The sequence below is a fragment of the Oncorhynchus kisutch genome, linkage group LG28 (assembly GCF_002021735.2).
Source record: "Oncorhynchus kisutch isolate 150728-3 linkage group LG28, Okis_V2, whole genome shotgun sequence".
NCBI classification, from domain to species: domain Eukaryota; kingdom Metazoa; phylum Chordata; class Actinopteri; order Salmoniformes; family Salmonidae; genus Oncorhynchus; species Oncorhynchus kisutch.
In genome coordinates, this window is record NC_034201.2 from 38,477,661 (window position 1) to 38,502,358 (window position 24,698).

The following is a 24,698-nucleotide window of genomic DNA, read 5'->3' on the forward strand; positions in this document are numbered from 1 at the left end:
GAGAGAGAGAGAGAGAGAGGGCGAGAGAGAGAGAGAAGGCGAGAGAGAGAGAGAGAGAAGAGAGAGAGAGAGAGAAGGGCGTGAGAGAGAGGGGGGGCGTGAGAGAGAGGGGGGGCGTGAGAGAGAGGGGGGGCGTGAGAGGGGGGGCGTGAGAGGGGGGCGTGAGAGGGGGGGGGCGTGAGAGAGATACAAGATGTCAGGAAGATCAACAGAGGACATTTACATTTTAGTCATTACATAAAACATAACTCAAGTTAACTTTTGACTGTCCACTGTAAAGGCACGTGTCTGCTTTCGCCCCCACCCCAAGTGAGCCCTCTGCAGGACATAGAATAGGCTTCATGGCTATGGTAGTTCAGTGTGGAGTAAATGCAGGATACAGGCATGAAATCTACTTATTCTGCAATGTTTCATTCAACTTTCAACACTCAAGATAAACAATCTTGTGACAACTATTTTGGGGGGGGAATAAACTAACTAAATTGTAACCAACAAACCAGTAGATATACTTTTACAGAGTAAATCCACTCTCCTTATCCTCCGCTATTGGTATTCCTGGACACGTCGCTAGCTATAAACCAACATCTCAACCACACAGCTTTTAGACGGTTACCTACCACACAACAAGTACTTCATTTAACACCTTTACAGTTTCACCACGGCTGTCAACACTGCACTTACACTAAACAGAGAAAGCTTGGTACAGACACCTCAGACACAGCCGTCTATGACATCTTTCTGTCTGAGCCGAGTAGAAGTCCTTTAACTTCAGGAACATAGTTAGAATACATTAATGTCAGTTCTTACCGTGGGGTCCTGGCCGTCAGTGATCAGTTCCCGCTCTCCCCGGGGGTTGACTTTGCGAAAGCGCCGGCGGGAACGTCTCTGGGATGCCTCCCTCTGCAGTGCCCCCTCACCCTCGCTGGCATTGTCCACCTGAAACACATCACCAAGCTGGGCCTCAGTGCTGGAGGTCCGGGGCTCAGAGCTACGGCTACTACTAGACTGTTCTTGTTTTGAGATCAGAGTCAGCTGCTCAGACTGATCACAGTTCTTTCCGGCTGCTGGTTCTGAGAGCTGATCCTGGCTCTGTTCCTGTTCAGAGTTCTGTTGTTCAGGCTCCTGGTAGAACATCCAGGTCTTCCACAGCACAGAGAGCCTGTGCAAGCGCCTCGTCATGGGGACTGCATCCAGGACACGGGCAAGAGAAGAGAGGAGACGGAATGAGGCTCTCTCTCAAAAGGCTGTGACGAGAATAGTTCTAGTCATTCTCAGTGTGCTGTGTCGAGTCAGGAGGCCGTTTCTGCACAACACAGCTCACAGTGAGACCACAGCTTCCTGTAGGAAACCTTCAATATACCAATTTCCTTTGCGAGACAGAACATTTTTGATTGTGGAGAACATTGCATTACTACGCTGTTATTGCTGGAGAATTTGTTTTCTTTTCACGTTACAAAAAAAACTAAAGCTGAGCAAATAGTTGCATTTTGTGAAGTGAGTTGTGAAACTATTCAGAAACATTAAAACTAGGATAAGTATTAGTGGAAGAATACTTCAACTGTTCAAGACTCATAGGCTTTGAGGATTTAAAAAAGAAACAGTACTTTTCTAGATTCACTTACGGAGAGTATTTTCACCAGAAAAACGATGAGGATAATAAAGGCAGTCTAGTATGAGGAGAGGAAGTGTTTTATGAGGGCAGATGGGTTTATCAGTGGAGGAGCTGGCGTAACCTAACAGCCCAGGTAAAGTGCTGTGTTTGTAATAAGTACGTGGCAAACAAACTATTACCCCTTGATCAAAACAGCCATTTTTTGGGATGGTTTTCAGTTAAAACAATAGAAATGTAAAATTAAAATCATGTGAATTCATAATGCAGATGTCTACATTGCACTTCCCACAGAGTGATTGTTTTATCATTTATGCTGCTAGTGGCTTTTCTCGAGAGTGGTGCGTGAGGCTTGTTGTTGTCATCAAACCGGCTCTAGGCTACAGTCATAGAGCTTCCCTGTGGCAAGTAATTAGGAGACATCAGCTATTCAACAGAAGATGGAATTACAATGACAGAAATAAAAGTTAAATGAGAAAGACGGGCTACAACACCAAGAGCCAACAGGCAGGCCGCCTCTTATCCTGAATGGGTTTGTTGTTATTTACTGGAGGTTTTGGAAGGGGAGGAAGCGCACAGTTCAAGTTATGTAGTCTCCATTACAATAGCTAACACAAGCTAGCTAGCTTAACTAGAGTCTCTTGGTTTGATACGTCAAGTCAGGTACTATGTAATCAGATTAATTATAAATAACTAGTGAGTCCACCAGCACGAGTCTATTTGGTTGCTATCCTTCTCCCCCTCCCTCGTTACTCTGCTTCGAGCCTCTCATTCTCCCTCAGGCGTTACAGCTCCAGGTAATAAACGCCTAGGTTTACCTCCACTGTACTCACATCCTACCATACCATTGTCAATACATTATGTCTCGAATCTATTCTACCACGCCAAGAAATCTGCGCCTTTAATTCTGTTCCCAACGCATTAGACGACCAGTTCTTATAGCCTTTAGCTGTACCCTTATCCTACACCTCCTCTGTTCCTCTGGTGATGTAGAGGTTAACCCAGGCCCTGTAGCCACCAGTTCCACCCCTATTCCCGAAGGGATATGCTACAATCTAAAATAGATGCCCTCAAACTCACACAAATGATCATGGAACCTACCAAGTACAACCAAAAATCCATAAACACGGTCACCCTCATAGATATCATTATGACCAACCTGCCCTCTAAATACATCTCTGCTGTCAGCGATCACTGCTTCATTGCCTGCATCCGTAATGGGTCCGCGGTCAGACGACCACCCTGTCAAACACTCCCTAAATTGTCATTATTACAAACATATATATAAAAAACGTTTTTTTTTTTAATTGGCCGATTAATCAGTGTAGGCTGTTTTTGGTCCTCCAATAATCGGTATCGGTGTTGAAAAATCATATTCGGTCGACCTCTACTCCAGACAAGCTTCAATGCCATACAACTCTCCTTCAGAGGCCTCCAACTGCTCTTAAATGCAAGTAAAACTAAATGCATGCTCTTCAACCGATCGCTGCCCGCACCGGCCCAACCGCCTAGCATCACTACTCTGGAGGCTTTTGACTTAGAATATGTGGACAACTACAAATACCTAGGTGTCTGGTTAGACTGTAAACTCTCCTTTTAGACTCACATTAAACATCTCCAATCCAATATTAAAATCTAGAAATCGGCTTCCTATTTCGAAAAACAAAGCATCCTTCACTCATGCTGCCAAACATACCCTCGTAAAACTGACTATCCTACTGATCCTCGACTTTGGCGATGTCATTTACAAAATAGCCTCCAACACTCTACTCAGCATATTGGATGCAGTGTATCACAGTGCCATCCGTTTTGTCACCAAAGTCCCATATACTACCAACCAGTGCGACCTGTATGCTCTCGTTGGCTGGCCCTCACTTCATATTCGTCGCCAAACCCACTGACTCCAGGTCATCTATAACTCCTTGCTATGTAAAGCCCCACCTTGTCTCAGCTCACTGGTCACCATCGCACCACCCACCCGTAGCACGCGCTGCAGCAGGTATATTTCACTGGTCATCCCCAAAGCCAACTCCTCCTTTTGCCACCTTTCCTTCCAGTTCTCTGCTGCCAATGACTGGAACGAATTGCAAAAATCACTGAAGCTGGAGACACTACCTCACTAACTTAAAGCATCAGCTGTCAGAGCAGCTTTCCGCCCATCTGTAAATAGCCCACCCAACTACCTCGTCCCCATATTGTCATTTATTTTTTACTCCTTTGCACCCCAGTATCACACATTCATCTTCTTCATATCTATCACTCTTGTTTAATTGCTAAATTGCAGATATTTCACCACTATGGCATATTTATTGTCTTACCTCCCTAATCTTACTACATTTGCACACACTGTATATAGACTTTTATATTGTGTTGACTGTACGTTTGTTTATCCCATGTGTAACTGGGATAACCACTTGTTCTCAACTGGCCAACCTGGTTAAATAATGGTGAAATAAATAATACCAAAATAAAGTAGCTAAAAGACTGCCTTTTTCTCTCCTCCTAACATTACAGTATTGTTGCGTTAGGTATTTGCTTAATATTAATTTTTCCTTCATGTTGATGATCGGGACCTGTTAGTGGTAGTTGTGATAACTGCACTGAGATTATAATTTTGTGAAGAAAAAAAAAATATTCTCCAAGTGATTTTCTTAATGTTAAGGATCCCAATTTTGTTTAAACGTTCACAACCCTAGTTTGTAAACCCATCAAATGCTGTCACTGACACAGTGAAGGCGGAATGCCACCACCGGCCCAGCCAGAGTAAAAACAAGCCGGAGACGAATAAGAAATGAAGTTAACAAAAAACATCTGCAATCGTCTGAACATTGCTGCGATCTCCCTCAACGTCTCTGAGTCGGGAAATCCCTGCCAAGGCAAACCAACTTTTTCCACTGTATTTTAAGCATCATGAGTGGGCTCTGTCGAATGCCAGCAGAACACTATTGACAACTGTTTTGGTTCGCTCAACCATGTACTTAGATTACTTTTCTATTTCATATAGGAGTGGGCAGGTAAAACCCAGAGCCAGGAGTAGTGGGACTGAGGAGGAGGATGAAAGAGGGGAGGGTAGTCTGTGATATAAACTCAAGTCAGTCAGTCAGTCTCCGGGCGTGTGACGGAGAAGTCTGTCACTGGCCGCGGGCAGTGTTTGGTACACTAACAGACACACTCAGGTTGCCTCCCTGCTCCGTTATCAGCTCCGTTAACAATGTGGGTCGACACAGAAGTGAACTTCTCTTAGTACATACATTTCACACTTTATTCTTCCCTCCAGTCAGTAACAGTTTATGGTATAAAGAATATACAGACAAGCGTTCATTTTTCATTTAAGCAACGTTTATTATCAATGTTATGGATGAGTGTGTTGTTTGGTTCTGTTCCTCTCCATCTCTGTAGCTTCCGGGTATGATGGGATAAGGACCAGAGCTACGGTAATCGGGCTGGCTTTGAGGTGCCTGTCCAGAATGGCTCATTCAAGTGAATGGGCATATTGGAAGACTCCATGTCAGTAGGGATGGGATTTTGTAAATGTGTTATATTGGTATATTGTATCATGAGAAACGTGTTGCAATGTATATAATTCAGTATGTTTAGCTGAGTGAAATATGTAGGCTTTGAAGGTAATTGCTTAATTAATTAGTGCTGGGTATGTTCTGATGGGAGGGGCTTCCCCTACAAAAAGGAGCCTCTCTTTCAGTTCAAGGGGAGAAACATTTTGGATTGAGCTGTTGATGGGGCAGCATTGTTTTCAAGCTGTCCCCATAATGTATACTTTGGATGGCAGTACTGTTGTTTTTCTTCCGGGTTCACTATGTAAATAAACAACCCTGCCCAGAAGTACAAAATACCCCATAATGACAAAGTGAAAACATTTAAGAAATTAGCTAAAATGTAAAAAAAAAAATCTGTTTTTGCTTTGTCAAATAAGGTATTGTGTGTAGATAGAATTTTTGAATAAGGCTGTAACGTAACAAAATGTGGAAAAAGTCGAGGGGTCTGAATACTTTCCCAATGCACTATAGAGAATTGTCATCATAGGGAAAGATGGTAGTGTTTTAAAATGCCCAAAATAAAAGGTTGGCAATAGGTTTAGCTACCTAAGAATCAAAGGGTGGCCAGGTTCGAGTCAGACAGAAAGTGCATCCTCGCTTCATCCTTTTTCCTACCCACACTCCTTGTTAGATATTATGCACATGTATGGCTAGGTAGCAAATATCTCCATTGAGCTAATTAACATAGTAGAGGTAAACAGCACCAAGTGATATGAGCGATGGAGAGAGATGTGTGAGGAAATGTGAAAGGGAACGGAGTTGCAGCCTCACTCTATCCAAGCAGTACAATCAACTCATAACCCACCCATTTTGAACTTTTGACTGCTACTGTATATGGGCATAAGAATTGATAAGGGCAGGCCAAGCCAATGACCTTATTTCAAGATGGCTGCTACCTACATTCCGGTTAGCGTTGTGAAGCGTAAACACGGAATACGTTGATACGTTGCATTACTTAATGGCAACATTGAATGTCCACTGAGTGACTATCTTCGCGCATCAAAAATATGATGTTGCCTGCTTACGCACTGTTGGCATCCATATCCCCTGTATGTCCCCCGACACCATAACCATGTTTGAGAGAGGTTGGTGTTGTAGAAATTTTGTTTTTATAGTGAACAATAACTTTTAGGCACAGCCAGTGTGCAAAAACTGTGCAATTACCACATTTGGACACTTGAGAGGTTGAAAAGATACTTGACTGTACCCTGGATACCCCATAACACCACCACAATGTTAGAGAGGTTGATATGGAAGAAATTGTGTTTTTATACTGAACACATAGCATTTAGGGATTGCAAATATGTAATAGCACTGGAATGATCTAATTTACAGACACATGCCACGTTGGAGCGGTTTAGGGACACTTGGAAACGTCCCGTGACCACACCTGACACCACTTACTAAAACATCTACCCATTTCTAGTTGTTAGGTCTATCAATCCCATTTAAAAAAATATATATTCACATGTTGTGGAAGCCATCTGATGTGTTTCCAGCTCTAGTCATCAATAATTAACTTGTGTGTGTGCTCTGAACTATGTATTTCCTATCTACTGATGATTTCCTCAATCTCCAAGATGTCTTCTCTCCAAATATACCAAGTTTTTGCATGTCAGAATCATGTAATAACACATGAATAGCAGTTACTTTTGATTATGTCTATTTAGGCGGAAATCTACATTTCTCCATTACATTTAAGAGGTTATTAAATGCATACATGGCTATCTCTGGGAAATGTCATCAAAATGTTCAAATGTTATGATATTGAATATCGGCCTAAAATATCAGCCATCGACCTCCTTGACCCCCAAAAATCTGTATCAGCCCTAAAAATGTCATAACGGTCATTCTCTAGTTCAGGCAGCAAGGCTGTCATCTCTGTGAGCCCAAGTCATCAATCAGGGTGTACTGAGACATTACATGAGAGCCACAGAGGAAAAGAGGTGAGGAGGGCCACATAGGAAAAGAGGGGAAAGCTCACACGCAAAGGCCATGATGTGGAAGTATGGCCAATTTGCCCGTCACTAGGGCTGGAAAATGCCAGGTACCTCCCGATATTACCACGATACTTAAGTGTCGATACGATACGTACTGCAATTCTCATGATTCTATATGTATTGCGATTTGATATTGCGATTAGATGTTCCAAACATATTGCTAACAATATGACTGCTGCAGAGGGACAAGAGAGAGACATGGGAAAACAAGTTCAGTCATGGAAATAAAAGTGCTGAAAACAAATTGGCTCCTTATTTAAAAAGAAGATGGAGAACAAACTATGAAGGAAAAATACTGGTGTTTTGGTGCAGATTACAACCAACTAGCAGCAAAATAATATAGCGATATTGTCAAAACTATACATAGTCAAATTTCCTGATATAACTTGATTTTTTCCGCCCAAAACGAGAGAATAACAGGGGAATGGACTAGTCACACAGAGAATGAGGTGCAAAGATTCTCTGTCATGTTTGTACTATATAACAACTATACGATGGGTTGATTTATCGAACAGCACAGACTTCTCTAATGAAAAACTAACCAGACTGACAGCCTAATAGTGTTATCACAGCAAAGTCAACAACAGAAGACTGACTAAGCATTTTAAGGGGGCATTTCAGTGTACAATTACACACTGCAAGGAGTCACTCCATACACACTACTAAATAGAAAGTCTTCACTATGAACAGATTGCTGTCTATGAAGAGTCTGCCCAAATGGAGATATTTCCTGCTTGGACCATTGACTAGTTAACTCCTGTATGGACTGGTCTCCGTGTGTGAACTACAATGGTCTGTCTATGGCTCTGTGCTCCCAGACAAGCAGGCTGAGACAAACAGACAGGGACAGAGAAACAGGGTGGGTGAAATGGAAGCCATCTCAAACCCCTGGCCTGGCTGAACAAACCCCTGCAGTTAGTTTGTGATAATTCCCCAGGACTCAATTAGCTAATTGGTTGGAATGTAAGTGATTTGACTGAGTGCTGCAGCAGCATGAATGAGGAGCGGAAACCGTGGTGTGTGTGTGTGTGTGTGTGTGTGTGTGTGTGTGTGTGTGTGTGTGTGCGCTTGTCAGGGTTTCCGAAAAATGACTGGGAAGATTTGTTTTTAATTCTGGGCATTTGATGAATGTCCATTAAAATAACATCAAATTGATCAGAAATACAGTGTAGACATTGTTCATGTTTAAAATGACTTTTGTAGCTGGAAACGGCTGATTTTAATAGAATATCTACATAGGATTACAGAGGGCCATTATCAGCAACCATCACTCCTGTGTTCCAATGGCGCGCGTTGTGTTACTGAATCCAAGTTTATCATTTTAAAAGGCTAATTGCTCATTAGAAAACCCTTTTGCAATTATGCTAGCACAGCAGAAAAACTGATGTACTGATTAAAGAAGCAATAAAAATGGCCTTCTTGAGACTAATGGCTAATATCAAAATGGCTAATATCTAATATTCCAGGCTCAAAATGGCCAGAAACGAAGACCTTTCTTCCGAAACTCGTCAGTCTATTCTTGTTCTGAGAAATGAAGGCTATTCCATGCGAAAAATTGCCAAGAAACTGAAGATCTCGTACAACGCTGTGTACTACTCCTTTCACAGGTTGTGCAATGTATCAAGAATATTTAGACTTAGGGATGCCACCCGTTAGATAAAATACCGAACGGTTCCGTATTTCGCTGAAATAAACGTTTTGTTTTCGAAATGATAATATCCGGATTCGATCATATTAATGACCAAAGGCTCGTATTTCTGTGTGTTATTATGTTATAATTAAGTCTGATTTGAAAGAGCAGTCTGACTGAGCAGCAGCAGGCCCGTAATCATTCATTCAAACAGCACCTTTGTGCGTTTTGCCAGCAGCTCTTCGCAAGCACAGCGCTGTTTATGACTTCAAGCCTATCAGCCTAATGGCTGGTGTAACCAATGTGAAATGGCTAGCTAGTTAGCTGGGTGTGCGCTAATACTGTTTCAAACGTCACTCGCTTTTAGATTTGGAGTAGTTGCTTGTGCTGCAAGGCCCGCGGCTTTTGTGGTGCGATGGGTAACGATGCTTCGAGTGTGGCTGTTGTTGATGTGTTCCTGGTTTGAGCCCAGGTAGGTGCGAGGAGGGGGACTGAAGCTATACTGTTACACTGGCAATACTAAAGTGCCTATAAGAACATCCAATAGTCAAAGGTATATGAAATACAAATGGTAGAGAGAAAAATACAAAGAAAAATAGAGAAAAATATAAATACTATATTACCTACAACCCAAAAAATCTTACCTTGGAATATTGAAGTCTCATGTTAAAAGGAACCATCAACTTTCATATGTTCTCATGTTCTGAACAAGGAACTTAAACATTGGCACATATTGCACTTTAACTTTCTTCTCCAACACTTTGTTTTTGCATTATTTAAACCAAATTGAACATGTTTCATCATTTATTTGAGGCTAAATAGATTTTTATTGATGTATTAACTTAAAGTGTTAATTCAGTATTGTTGTAATTGTCATTATTACAAATGATTTTTTAAATAAATAATAAGTAAATAAAAATCGGCTGATTAAATCGGTATCGGCTTTTTTGGTCCTCCAATAAATCGTTATTGAAAAATCAGAATCGGTCTAATATTTATATCCAAAAATCTCATTTTACATTGGCGTGTTATGTTCAGTAGTTCCAAAACATGCAGTGATTTTTCAGAGAGCCACATCAATTTACAGAAATACTCATTATAAATGTTCATGAAAATACAACATTTATGCATGGAACTTTAGATAAACTTCTCCGTTGTGTCAGATTTCAGAAAAAGCATACCATGCAATAATCTGAGTACAGAGCTCAGAGCCCAAACAAGCCAATAGAAATATCCACCATGTTGCGCAGTCAACATTAGTCAGAAATAGCATTATAAATATTCACTTACCTTTGATGATCTTCATCAGAATGCACTCCCAGAAATCCCAGTTCCACAATAAATGTTTTGATTTGTTTGATAAAGTTAATAATTTATGTCCATATACCTCCTTTTGTTAGGGCATTTGGTAAACAAATCTAAACGCGCGTGCAACTTCCAGCGGAAAGGTCAGACGAAAATTCCAAAAAGTTATATTACTGGTCGTAGAAACATATCAAACGATGTATAGAATCAATCTTTAGGATGTTTTTATCATAAATGTTCAATAATGTTCCAACCAGAGAATTCCATTGTCTGTAGAAAAGCAATGGAACGGGAGCAACCTCTCATGTGAATGCGCATGACTGAGCTCGTGACTGCTGGTAGACCTCTGACTAATTCCCCTCTCATTCAGCCCCCCTTCATAGTAGAAGCATCAAACAATGTTCTAAAGACGGTTGACATCTAGTGGAAGCCTTAGGAAGTGCAACATACCCAAGATCCCACTGTATCTTCAATAGCGGCTGAGTTGAAAAACTACAAACCTCAGATTTCCCACTTCCTGTTTGGATTTTTTTCTCAGGTTTTTGCCTGCCATATGAGTTCTGTTATACTCACAGACATCATTCAAACAGTTTTAGAAACTTCAGAGTGTTCTCTATGCATATATTAGCATATGGGACTGAGTAGGAGGCAGTTTACCCTGGGCACGCTTTTCATCCCAAAGTGAAAATGCTGCGCCCCATACATACAAATATATTAGGGACACAACGGTACAGTGGGCCCACGGTTCGGTATGCATCACGGTTTGTGGGCCATCGTAACATCACTGTTTCGGTATCTTTATATTTAAGAAAAGTGTGCACTTGTATGACTCATTCAGGGGACGAGTTTGCAACACGTAGCTCTTCATCTCCCAAACCAGTACATAGTGAACCATCACAGAGATAGCTTCCAGTACAAAGTGAACCACTGCAGAGGTAGCTTCCAGTACATAGTGAACAATCACAGAGGTAGCTTCGAGTTGCTCTGGACGTCCAACTATCAGTGGAAAGAGCTAGATAGGGTATCTGTGTCAATTCATTTTCAATTTCTCTGCGTGATGTATCAGAGTTTAGGAATTACTTTGCTGCTGAAATGTGTGCTGGAGGGTACAATGTAACACTCTGAAAACTTTATCATGTGACAAAATCCCGAATCAGTAACCACTGAATAGGGCTGCAAATCTTTGGCTATGAATACTCCCACTGCTTTCGATATTTCTTTGCTTTTCTGAATTTGAGGAAAAATTAACACTTGCACTTGCTAGCTGATTTGTCCTATTTAGCTAGCTTGCTGTTGCTAGCTAATTTGTCCTGGGATATAAACATTGAGTTGTTATTTTACCTGAAATGCACAAGGTTCTCTACTCCGACAATTAATCCACACATAAAACGTTCAACCAAATAGTTTTTTAAGTCATCTCTCCTCCTCCTAGGCTATTTCTTCTCTTGACTTTATATTGGTATTGGCAACTTTCATAAATTAGGTGCATTACCACCACTGACCTTGTTCGTCTTTTAGTCACCCTCGTGGGTATAACCAATGAGGAGATGGCACGTGGGTACCTGCTTCTATAAACCAATTAGGAGATGGGAGAGGCAGGACTTGCATCGCGATCTGCGTCACAAACAGAATTGACTTCTATTTTAGCAGATGCTCGTTGGCGCACGCAAACAGTGTGGGAGCAATAATTGAATAATGTAGATTTCTACATTTATTTTGCAACGCTCGGGCACGCATCGCCAGCGGTGTAGTCAGCCTGTTAGAACTGTTTCCACTCGAGTAGCCGACAGTGGCAAAGCAATGCATGCAGACTGTACTTTGTTTGTTTATGGTCTTCTTACCCTCGTCATCGTATTGAACACTGAATCCAAAATGTTCCCACACAGCAGATTTGAAAGACTGCGGTGCCTCTTCAAATTTGCTTCTCTGTCTCGCTAGCGCTCACCATTGTCATGTTGGAGCTGAGAGAAAATTTGTTTAAGTTTCCCCTCTCTTCATGGGGCCCCTTTAGGGAGGTTTCCTACTGAGATGTCATTGCAAATCGTCCATTTGTTGTTTAAGGGGGAGGGGTTGCGGTCACTGTGGTGCTGCGGAGTAAAGTTGTTCAGCCCTCAGGAGCCCCTAACGGCCTGGGGCCCCAAGCAGTTGCCTGCCTTGCCTGTTCACAAACCGAGTGTCTGGTTCTTTGGATCTGAATATACATCGTACATGTAGACTGCAGTGCAAAAAGATCGTTTTGGAAATTCTAGGAAAATGTCAGACATATCATAATTCCGCGGTTCACGTGTAATGAACCGTCGGGGTCGTACTGAACGGTTCGACAACATAGTGTGTACCGTTGCGTCGCTAATATATATGTATTTTCTCTGGAAAAAATTAAGATACCTATAAATAGTGAAAAAAAATAATTTTGCAGTGTTATGCCGTTTGGGTAAAATGAACATTTTTGCTATATTCTATAAACTACTGACAACATTTCTCCCAAATAAAAATATTGTAATTTAGAGCATTTATTTGCAATAAATGACAACTGGTCGAAAAAACAAAAAATATGCAGTGTTGTCAGACCTCGAACAATGCAAAGAAATTAAGTTCATATTCATTTTTAAATACTAATGTTTTAACTTAGGAAGAGTTCAGAAATCAATATTTGGTGGAACAGCCCTGATTTTCAATCACAGCTTTCTTGCATCTTGGCAGGCTCTCCACCAGTCTTTCACATGGACTTTATGTCACTCCTGGCGCAAAAATTCAAGCAGCTCGGCTTTGTTTGATTGCTTGTGACCATCCATCTTCCTCTTGATCACATTCCAGAGGTTTTCAAAGGGGTTTAGGTCTGGAGATTGGGCTGGCCATGACAGGGTCTTGATCTGGTGGTCCTCCATCCACACCTTGATTGACCTGGCTGTGTGGCATGGAGCATTGTCCTGCTGGAAAAACCAATCCTCAGAGTTTGGGAACATTGTCAGAGCAGGAGGAAGCAAGCTTTCTTTCAGGACAACCTTGTACGTGGCTTGATTCATGCGTCCTTCGCACAGACAAATCTGCCCCGATTCCAGCCTTGCTGAAGCACCCCCAGATCATCACCGATCCTCCACCAAATTTCATAATGGGTACGAGACACTGTGGCTTGTAGGCCTCTCCAGGTCTCGCACCCACTGTGAAATATATAACACACACACTTGAAGAATATAACTTATAAATGCCTCATGAGCTTAGTTCAACTGTCACACTCCATGAGAACCCAACATATAAGCTTGTTTTTTTTCAATGTTTGTAAACATTGTAGATGTAAACACTGTATAGCCTCATAACGGCTAAAACAATAATTTTGATATCATGGATGGTCAGTCCTTGCATCCATAGCTGTCTATTAATCTGAGAGTGGTTACATTTCTCCAGGCCCAGCTTTTTTACCAAAACAGAGGCGGGGCAGCCGTTTTGTTATTGGTTCATCTGTGGATTATCAAGATATCAAAGTGTCACCAACAAAAAGGGAAACATTAGGCCTATAGCAAATGCAGCATAAGGCATTCATTTTTCACAAGTAAATAGCACTTTCAGTAGTGCTCAAAACATGCCAGTCCGTGAGTGCAGCGTTTATTTTTAAACTCAAACCAGTCCAGCATGACAACAAAATCATAAACAGTAGGGCTGGCTAATAAATCCTTCGTTTTGGGGTCATGCTCAGGTAAAACAATTTGGCTAATCTATACTTCCATATTTCTTAAGTCCTATTCTTGAAGATCAAGGGGTATAACATTTATTGGAATGACTGGAATTCTGATAGACTTTGGTTTTTAATGTAAAGATATCATTTAGTTGTATTATTATATGTAGCAGAAAGCGATGGAAGAAGCCTACATAACCAACCCATAAAGCACAATGTAACATCCACATATGACCAGCTATGTAAACTTTAACATTGATTTATCCTGCAAGAGAGGTTGTTCAATTGGTAACATACATGTTTGTCTTATTTTAATGCCTCTTAAGGGGAAAACAATCTAAAAGTAATAGAATGTAATCAGATTACGTTACTGAATTTGGGTAATCCAAAAGTTGTTACTGATTACAATTTTGGACAGGTAAGTAGTAACTGTAACAGATTACATTTAGAAAGTAACCTACCCAACCCTGACGGTCATTACAATTGCGTCACAGGATCCTGGTAAAATGAAGGGTTGTGTTGTGGCTAGCCACTGGATGGCTCTGAATGCACTGTCAGCATGCTCCACTTTTGGAGCTAACTAGTGCTCTCAATTCGCATCCTGATGTCAACAGCAGTTTTATTCATAATATGAATAATAATTAAAATAATAATACATTTTAAAAATATATATATTAACTGGCTTGCTAGCTAGCGTGAGGTGGTCAATAATACGGAGCTAGCTAATCAGCTGATCTATCAAACAATATAACAAAAATATAATTTGGGATTAGAAAAATTACTCTAACAAACTCTGCATTTCAGGGATGACAGTAGCAAGTGCACTGTTAAATTAGCCATTTTAAAAATTAGTTTTGAGATGGAAACCCAGCTTTTGGTTTTTGTATCGCTCACATTGGCTTTTACGCATTTCAAATGTGAGCTTGTCCGAGGTCTCGGACTCGACGACAGTTGCTATCCATTGCAGCGCTTTTATTGGTTGGCCAAAATTCTGGGGCGGGGCTTAGTGAAGGGTCAATTGGGAATCATCTCTCTACCGGGTGCACGTTTCCATGATCCGATCTCGACTTGTCTCCTCATTTAGTTCTCGAGCGAGCGGACGCGGTTTGGAAAAATGTCATGACAGCTGCTGTCCATGGAAATGTAGAGTGCGCACCTCACATATTTTCCATTGATCACTTCTGTGATCGCAAAGCCCATAGAGGTCCCGTTAGCGGCAAGGATGGCCTTATAACATCTCTATGTTGTACATCTACGGGGCCAGAACCGACGGCTCCAGATAAATAGATTTAGTATTTTGTTGTAATTTTACCCCCTTTTCCTCCCCAATTTTGTGATATCCAACTGGTAGTTATCATCTTGTCTCATCCGCAGCAACTCCCCAACGGGCTCGGGAGAGACAAAGGTGTGAAACATGACCAGCCAAGCTGCACTGCTTCTTAACACACTGATCGCTTAACATGGAAGCCAGCCACACCAACATGTCGGAGGGAACACCATTCAACTGACGACCGAGGTCAGCTTGCAGGCGCCTGGCCCGACACAAGGAGTCGCTAGAGCAAGATCAAGTGATTATTCTCCAATGACTTTGCTATGATGCAATATCAATTACATGGTCATCAAAACAATCCAGTCTCATTTCACCGCCCTCTCTGCTGCCTATATGGACTGACTGAGCCATCAGTAACCACAAACCTGGCTGTGGTTATTAGCAGCATTACGGACAATCAGGGCCGAAAGGGTGAGGAAATGGGCGGATATGAACAGCTTACGTAATTTCATTTCCCCAGCCTACCACCCCCCTGCAATGTCTTCCCAGGCACAGCTAATCAGCCAGTCCATCTGCACACAGTGAAGACTTTCATTCCACATTCACCCTCCCCTCACTGTCCTCCTCCAGTGGATGCCAACCAGTGGATGGATAGAGGACCCAGGCCAGCAGAACCAGCCAAGCAAAATCTAATAGAGAAGCCTATTTCCTGCTCCCAGCCTGCTTCTGATGGAGCAGCCTACTTGGTGCTCGCTGGCCAGGCCTGCTCAGGGAGATGGTGGTGATGGACTCAGTCTGAATGTGGTGTGCTACAACTATGACCTAGCTGCCTCGCACACAGACAAGCCTCAATGTAGGCCTATTTACTGATTGGGTGATACAGCCTTTGTAGGCATCGCATCGAGCTGTATTATTGTAGTATTGTCTTCTTAAGACTATAGGCCTAGTTCAGATGAAACTGAAGAACCCATGGAGAGGAAAGCTTTAAGACAACAATTATGTAGGCTCTGTGGCATTTTGCACCTACTGCCACAATCCAATGTCTTTGTCCTAGTCTGTGTTTTTCTGTACTAGAGTCAGTAGATATGGAGACAGAGAGAAAGAGAAGCAGTGGCTCTACTCACCACAATCATTTCTGAGGGCTCTAAAGTGATGCATTCACAGCCTCGTCTGCCCCCAAGCTGCTTGCCAAAGCTGTGGAGAGAGAACACACAGCAGAGGACACAGGGTGTTAAATCAAGTCGAAGGCCAAGGCATCTTTATATGGCCAGGGTGGGACCACACACATGACTAAAATATCATGAAGTCTTAGTCACATTTTTGTCATTTGAATAATGATTTAGTCTAGTTATTGTCAAAATGACAAAAACTGTGGGACATTTTAGTCAACTAAATGCCCTTTCATTTTAGTCACATTGCATTTATCTTTCCTCATTTACATAAACATAAAGCACTGACTTCCAAGTGCACAAACATACATAGCCTTGTCCTATCAACATATTCTTCTGCACAGCATCCTATTTCTTTCCAACAGCAGAAATATGACAAAAATATAAGATTATATGGCCATGTAAATTCAGCCTACATAAATATTGCACATTACATACAAAACAAAGACACATACAAGCCGAGAGAGAGACAGAAAAAGAAAGGCCGGGAGAAACACAGAGGGACAGAGAGATGGTAAAGTATTATGTGTTGCACCTCCATCACTCAGTCGAGTCATTGCTATTAACGTTCCACAGACGCCGCAACCACATTAATGTCCACAATTAGAACGTGCTCGAGTCCCCTGTGCTCGAGTCCTGGTCCAAGTACTGAAGTCTAAGTCACTGGGTCCACATTAACTCTAAATAAATGTGTTTAACCAGTCAGATAAAGCATAGTGGCAAGAATGACATAGTCAAATTGCTTGCTATCCCTTTTCGTTTCTCTCTGTGCCGCCAAAATATTTGCATATAGGTTACTGGTAATGTTACCAGAGGTACGTTCAGTTGGAAAAACATTCTCCATCGTTGCAGATAGAAATTTTATGAATAGCGCCAACGTTATTCCTTAAACACGTCAGGCATGTTTGTTCTACATAGCATATTTCTATCTGAACGTTCCAAAACGTTGCATCATGCTCAACACTCCCAAGGTTGTTAGCTATATCTAGCTAATGAGGTAACATAAGCCAACAAGGTATAGCCTAAAACAAAACAAAAAGGTTAGCGGTTAAAAAATGGTTAACGGTTGAGCAAGAATAAAAAAAAATTTTTAAAGACAACCTAATTTTCTATAGCCTACTCAAGGGAGAGAAAAACAACTGTCCATTGAGGGTTGAATCGACCTGCTCCCTGACAGTTGAGGTCATGTTTGACTGGGATCACAAAGGAGCTTATTGATCTCGACACTGGTGTGTCCCCCAAATGGTACCCTATTCACTATATAGTGCACCATTTTTGATCAGGGCCCATAGGGTGCTGCTTTGAACAGATCCTAAGTAGGGAATTGGGTGACATTTGGGACGAAACAGGGCTCAGCCTTTTCACTGGTTCCACCATGGAACAGAACAGGCCGGCTCAGATGGCTTTCACACTTCAGATCAATCACATGGTGTAGTGGTATCACGATAGTCAGCCCAATGACTTTCCCACAGACCAGGTCATTAAGACCTGGTTCCCCATTCATATGAATGGAGCTGTTCAGCTGTAGATTTTCTTACGAGATGGCAAAATAGTCACCAACTACAATGAACAAAAAATATAAACCCAACATGTAAAGTGTTGATCCTATGTTTCATGAGCTTCAAAAAGCTTATTTCTCTGAAATTGTGAAAACTATTTTGTTTACCATCTTTGTTAGTGAGCATTTCTCCTTGGCCAATATAATCCATCCACCTGACAGGAAGCTGATTAAACAGAATTATCATTACACAGGTGCACCTTGTGCTTGGGACAATAAAAGGCCACTCTAAAATATGCAGTTGGGTCACACAACGCCAAGTTTTGATTGAGCATGGAATCGGCTTGCTCACTGCAGGAATGTCCACCAGAGCTGTTGCCAAATCATTTAATGTTAATTTCTCGACTATAAGCAGCCTCCAAGGGTCATTTTAGAGAATTTGGAAGTATGTAAAAACCAGCCTCACAACCGCAGACCACGTGTAAACACGCCAGCCCAGGACCTCCAAATCCGGCTTCTTCACCCGGACAGATGATGAAACTGGGTTTGAACAACCAAAGAATTTCTGCACAAACTGTCAGCCTTTCTGCCTGCCTGGCTTCCTTTTCCTCTCTCCAGCTCACCCCCAGGAGTTAATAAACAGTGGGGCACAAAATTGACACCCTTGATAAAAATTAGCAAAAATGACAGTATCATGAATCATGTATTTTATACAGTCATTGTATCAAGGGAGTCAATGCATAGACTGTGTGGAGTCCTTTAGGAGAGGCATTGTGTGAGTTTGTCCATACAGGGGGGGGGGGGGGGGGGGGCTTTGGCATGTACAGTATCTGGGATGAGTGGGGGGGGGTTGGAGAGGAGGGTAGTCAAGAGAAGTTGGCTAACCTCCATGTAACCTCCATGTAGTGTTTTCATTTCATACTATTAAACAAGCCAGTCAATTCAATTCCTACAGCCCCTTTAGTCTATGTCAGGGGTAGGCAACCCTGTACCCCGAGTGCCACAGGATGTTGTTCTAACGAGGCACCACACCTGACCAACTGAGCAGTTTATGGATTACCTAAATTCAAAACACCTGGTCTTCCCTTACATCAAAAACATGAGGTTGCCTAACCTGGTCTACATTATTGAGCTGAAATACCAATGATATTCTAATGTAGTAGAAAATATTTTTTTTAAAGTGAAATGTTCCTTTATTATTTAAAGGAACTTCCCCGGTGTTAGCTTACCTTGAACATGCAGGACAATCAACAACAATCACTGGACAAGAGAAGGGCTGCGGTGTCACCAGATGATTCAAAACATTGGAAGACATGAGAACTTCACAAGACTTTAGCAAACAACCTTTCTGTCAGCTACAGGATCACTTAATGTTGTGTTAAACAAGGCGGTGTTCTCCTGTAATGGGGTAAGTTTAGATGAATCCGTTTTAGAAGTGAAACTGCAAGTAGAAAGAAACACTTCCCGTGGGCTATTCCTCAGTTAAGCCATGTCTCAGTCTGGGGAAATGTGCCTTTCTTACTCTGTACATATCTCGGTCAGCTTTAAAATCAACAGCATGAATAGTACGCTTTCATGTCAAATCACACAGGCCTGATGGCATCTAGCTGATGTGTGCGTCCCACAGGGAATTCCAAAACATTTAGTCCTTAACAGAGTTTTTCCCAGGGAGCATAATCCAATGCCGGCATCAGTCCACAAGCATAGGGAGAAGTTGAAAACCTCCTCAATGACTTACTCCGGCACACATCCAGAACTCCATGTCCTAGGGGTCAACTCCAAATAGAACGATAAACGCACAGCGGAAGAAGACAAACACTAACTCAAACGGCTACATACAGATCCCCTTCTCAGGGGAAATGACATACAGAATATCCCCCCCCCCCCAAAAATAATAATAATATATATATAAATAAAATGGGGGAGGGGGTGGGGGGGATAGAATAGCACAGGTCTCAATCCAAACTTCTGCTATTTTAAATCCAAGTCTAGTCTGTTTAGAGATCCAGGGGGAAGAGGAGGAGAGTCATTATGGGCTTGAGTTGGTCCTTTCTAAGGGAGGGAGTGTGTCCCCTCTACTCTGGTCTGTGTGTCCGGTGGCTCCAGGGCGGTGTGTGTGGGTGTGTGTTAATTTCCTGCCTGGATGTGCTTCTGGGCTGCAGGCTACTCAGGAACACATTGTCAGTCCAAGTTCTTCCAGGAGTTCCATATTATTCCCTTCCCCTCTGCTCCCTGCCCTCCAGCCCCCCAATCCCCCTCCTCCCAACTGCCCCCTGCATGGCACCATCCCACCCTCTGTCTGTCATCAACTGACATGCGGGAGCACACAGACACCATGTTCACACACACACTCACTTTAATATCTCCTCGAGGTGCTTGTGTTATTGACTGTGTTTGTTTATTCCATGTGTAACTCTGTTGTTTGTGTCGCACTGCTTTGCTTTATCTTGGCCAGGTCGCAGTTGTAAATGAGAACTTGTTCTCAACTAGCCTACCTGGTTAAATAAGGTGAGGAAAAAAAACAAAATAATTGCCCAACTTTTCCTTCTGCTCTAAAGCATGGTCACCTAATGTAGGACAAACTGCTGCCAACAAGCAGATTCAGCTACACACCAAGAGTTTAATGCTTATTGTCCCCATTTTCCATTTGTGTAAACCTCAGTGCTTCAAATCCAATATATGCAGTGCCATCTAGAATGACTAAAGCCTTGTTCACTCTGGCAGCTTGAAGTCTTAATAGACAAAAAGGCACATGGAATAGGATATTTCAAGACACATTTCAAACTACCTTCATAGGGCGATTGAAATAATTGATTACTGGCAATAAGACGTGTCTGAACAGTAAAATCTGATTAGTTTTTTTAGACTGTTAATGACCGTGTATCCCTGTACATCACCTCAGTACTTACTGGTACCCTACATGTAGGTAGACGTAAAGTGACTACCATTCAAAGCAACAAGGAAACGTCCATAGCAGGCATTGTTGTCATCTTTGTTCACTATCCAACAACTTCTGAGTGACAGGAAGCAAGAGCACCACCAATCAGCTTACAGTCGTGGCCAAAGGTTTTGAGAATGACAAATATTAATTTCCACGAAGTTAGCTGCTTCAGTGTCTTTTGATATTTTTGTCAGATGTTACTATGGAATACTGAAGTATAATTACAAGCATTTCATAAGAGTCAAGGGCTTTTATTGACAATAACATGAAGTTGATGCAAAGAGTCAATATTTGCAGTGTTGACCCTTTTTCAAGACGTCTGCAATCCGCCCTGGCATGCTGTCAATTAACTTCTGCACCACATCCTGACTGATGGCAGCCCATTCTTGCATAATCAGTGCTTGGAGTTTGTCAGAATTTGTGGATTTTTGTTTGTCCACCCACCTCTTGAGGAATGACCGCAAGTTCTCAATGGGATTAAGGTCTGGTGAGTTTCCTGGCCATGGACCCAAAATATCTATGTTTTGTTCCCAGAGCCACTTAGTTATCACTTTTGCCTTATGGCAAGGTGCTCCATCATGCTGGAAAAGACATTGTTCGTCACCAAACTGTTCCTGGATGGTTGGGAGAAGTTGCCATCGCAGGATGTGTTGGTACCATTCTTTATTCATGGCTGTGTTCTTAGGAAAAATTGTGAGTGAGCCCACTCCCCTGGCTGAGAAGCAACCCCACACATGAATGGTCTCAGGAAGCTTTACTGTTGGCATGACACAGGACTGATGGTATCGCTCACCTTGTCTACTCCGGACAAGCTTTTTTCTGGATGCCCCAAACAATCAGAAAGGGGATTCAGAGAAAATTACTTTACCCCAGTCCTCAGCAGTCCAATCCCTGTACCTTTTGCAGAATATCAGTCTGTCCCTGATGTTTTTCCTGGAGAGAAGCAGCTTCTTTGCTGCCCTTCTTGACACTAGACCATCCTCCAAAAGTCTTCGCCTCACTGTGCGTGCAGATGCACTCACACCTGCCTGCTGCCATTCCCGAGCAAGCTCTGTACTGGTGGTGCCCTGATCCCGCAGCTGAATCAACTTTAGGAGACGGTCCTGGCGCTTGCTGGACTTTCTTGGGCACCCTGAAGCCTTCTTCACAACAATTGAACCGCTCTCCTTGAAGTTCTTGATGATCCGATAAATGGTTGATTTATGTGCGATCTTACTGGCAGAAATATCCTTGCCTGTGAAGCCCGTTTTGTGCAAAGCAATGATGGCATGTGTTTCCTTGCAGGTAACAATGTTTGACAGAGGAAGAACAATGATTCCAAGCACCACCCTTCCTTTGAAGCTTCCAGTCTGTTATTCGAACTCAATCAGCATGACAGAGTGACCTCCAGCCTTGTCTTCGTCAACACTCACACCTGTGTTAACGAGAGAATCACTGACATGATGTCAGCTGGTCCTTTTGTGGCAGGACTGAAATGCAGTGGAAATGTTTTGGGGGGGATTCAGTTCATTTGCATGGCAAAGAGGGACTTTGCAATTAATTGCAGTTCATCTGATCACTCTTCATAACATTCTGGAGTATATGCAAATTGTCATCATACAAACTGAGGCAGCAGACTTTGAAAATCATTTGTGTCATTTTCAAATATTTTGGCCACAACTGTACACCACTGCATACACACCCACCATTACCATAACTAGTGTAGCCATGTCAGCAAATTACTACAGTCTGAACACACGTGGTTACTTGTATCTTGCTGTATGGGCAGTCAGTATTCAAAAACGGATTTGAAAAACTAAAATGATTTGAGCATTAAGGCCTGCAGTGTAAACATGGCTTAATTGTCTATAGGCAGGGAGCTCTTGGAAATATTAATAAATTGGATGGCACTAGCCTAAATGGGTTAGAGGAAGTGGTTCTATGTGCAAATTCTCTTTCAAAACACTTTCAGTCTTGAGCTCACAAAACTAATTGGTTCAGGATTGTGTTTTATGGCTGGGAAGGACAAAGTAGAGGAGTGAGGGTGTGTTGGAGAGACCAACTGATGCAGGCAGACAAAAAACAATAAGCGGTGAGAATGGGCCTGGCTGGTGTGTCTGTGTCCAAGACATCTGCAGTCCATCAGCAACACACACACACCTCATTATTGGCAGCTGCAGTTATTATAGTCACGTGTTGCTGGAGGAATCTCACACTCTCCTCAAAGCTGCACTCCATCACAGACATGATCCCTACTTAAGTGTGTTAAAATGACTGTGAGCAGCTGTTAGAATTGCTCTATAAAACAATACGTTTTTCCACCAACTTTCGTATCCCTCCAACTTTTTGCTGGTGACAAAGCCTCTATTTAAAAAAATATATATTTCACCGCAGTGCAACAAAAACAAGAGTCACACATGGGATAAACAAACGTACAGTCAATAACACAATAGATTAATCAGTATAGTGTGTGCAAATGAAGTAAGGTGATAAATAGGCCATAGTGGCGAAGTAATTACAATTTAGCAATTTACACTAGAGTGATAGCTATGCAGATGATAAAGTAGAAATACTGGTGGGCAAAAGAGCAGAAAAACATGTGGATGAGGTAGTTGGTTGGATGGGCTATTTACATATGGGCTGTGTACAGCTGCAGTGATCGGTAACCTACTCCGACAGCTGATACTTAAAGTTAGTGAGTCTCCAACTTCCAACTTTTGATTTTTGCAATTCGTTCCAGTCATTGGCAGCAGAGAACTGGAAGGAAAGGTGGCCAAAGGATGTGTTGGCTTTGGGGATGACCAGTGAAATATACCTGCTGGAGCACGTGCTACAGGTGGGTGTTGCAATGGTGACCAGTGAGCTGAGATAAGGCGGGGCTTTACCTAGCAAAGACTTTTTTCCAACAACCGACCAAGTCATGAATGCGGTAAAGTTCTGCCTACGGCTTAGTATAAAATGTAGCCGTAATGCTGATTTTGTTTCACTGAATCTCCGTCTGTACATTTGGTTAACAAGTGGATTATTTTGCTCGTCACTCCAGACACTTATTTGCCTAGGCCTCCGTCTGTACATTTGGTTAATAAGTGGATTATTTTGCTCTTCACTCCAGACATTTATTAGCCTAGGCCTCCGTCTGTACATTTGGTTAATAAGTGGAGGTGGTATAGCTCGTCTATTAGTTTGCTAATCTGTCACTGATCAGAAACATTTAGCTTGCAATAATGTAATCTAAATCAAGTGTTGTCCAATTTATTTAGTGTAGGCCAATTTATTTTGTCTAAATCTAATGTAGGCCAATTTATTTAGTCTAAATCAAATGTAGGCCTATTATTTTGCTAAATTGTGTAAAGGATACTCCAAAAGCCTGCAGAGGTTGTGAAGAATGAGCACGAGACGCGCATGCTTTTGAAAATATAGATGGCTATTTTCTGCGCCCTAACAAAGCGGACTGAGGGTAGGAAAGAGGTGAAACATGGATAAGAAAAAACATGGGCTTGTCTTGGGCAAGAGGTAGTTTTTATATGACAGTGGTTCTACACACTGCTATTTTATTCTGTTATATTTAATTACATTCTTACTACACAAAAAAAAAAATATATATATATATATATATATATATATATATATATATATATATATATGTGTGTGTTGACTGATCGGGGTAGGTGTGTCTTGTCTGTTTAACTAAATAAACTATTGATTTCATTCATTTGGACTTAACATAATTAAACTCAATACGCCATTCTATTGTTTAAAAAATACATTTTAAAAAGTCTTGATGTTTCTTAGGATCTGCCTAAACAAATGAATAATGGATTTATTTTTGATGGTGTATATTCAATGGATTTATTCAAATAGTGGCCCACCCACTACTACCACACATCACCGGCATGTGCACGGGGCGTATAAAAAGTGTATTCAGGCAAGAATGTCTTAAAAAATGGGCCTGTGTGTAAAGGGGTTAACTCATATAAACATTGCCCAAATGTTTAATATTTTATAGGTTGAACACAGTAAATCCTATGTAAAAGTAGTATTACAGGCTCTTCATCACAGGCTCTCTTCTTTTT

The 24,698-nt window shown here is 41.8% G+C and overlaps 1 protein-coding gene across 8 annotated transcripts in view; it reads right to left on the reverse strand.

Moving 5' to 3' along the window:
• The window catches only part of LOC109872506 (rap guanine nucleotide exchange factor 6), a 165,715-nt gene that overhangs the window by 111,035 nt on the left and 29,982 nt on the right, over positions 1-24,698 (reverse strand). For 6 of the 8 annotated variants that reach the window (XM_031807449.1, XM_031807447.1, XM_031807451.1 and 3 more), the window contains 2 exons: positions 16,163-16,232; positions 808-936 (listed from right to left, as the gene is read on the reverse strand). In XM_031807449.1, coding sequence (XP_031663309.1) covers positions 808-936; positions 16,163-16,232 — 199 coding nt within the window. Of the gene's footprint in view, positions 1-807; positions 937-16,162; positions 16,233-18,934; positions 19,337-24,698 lie in introns of those variants that run through there. The other 2 variants (XM_020463770.2, XM_031807450.1) reach the window with 2 other exon arrangements.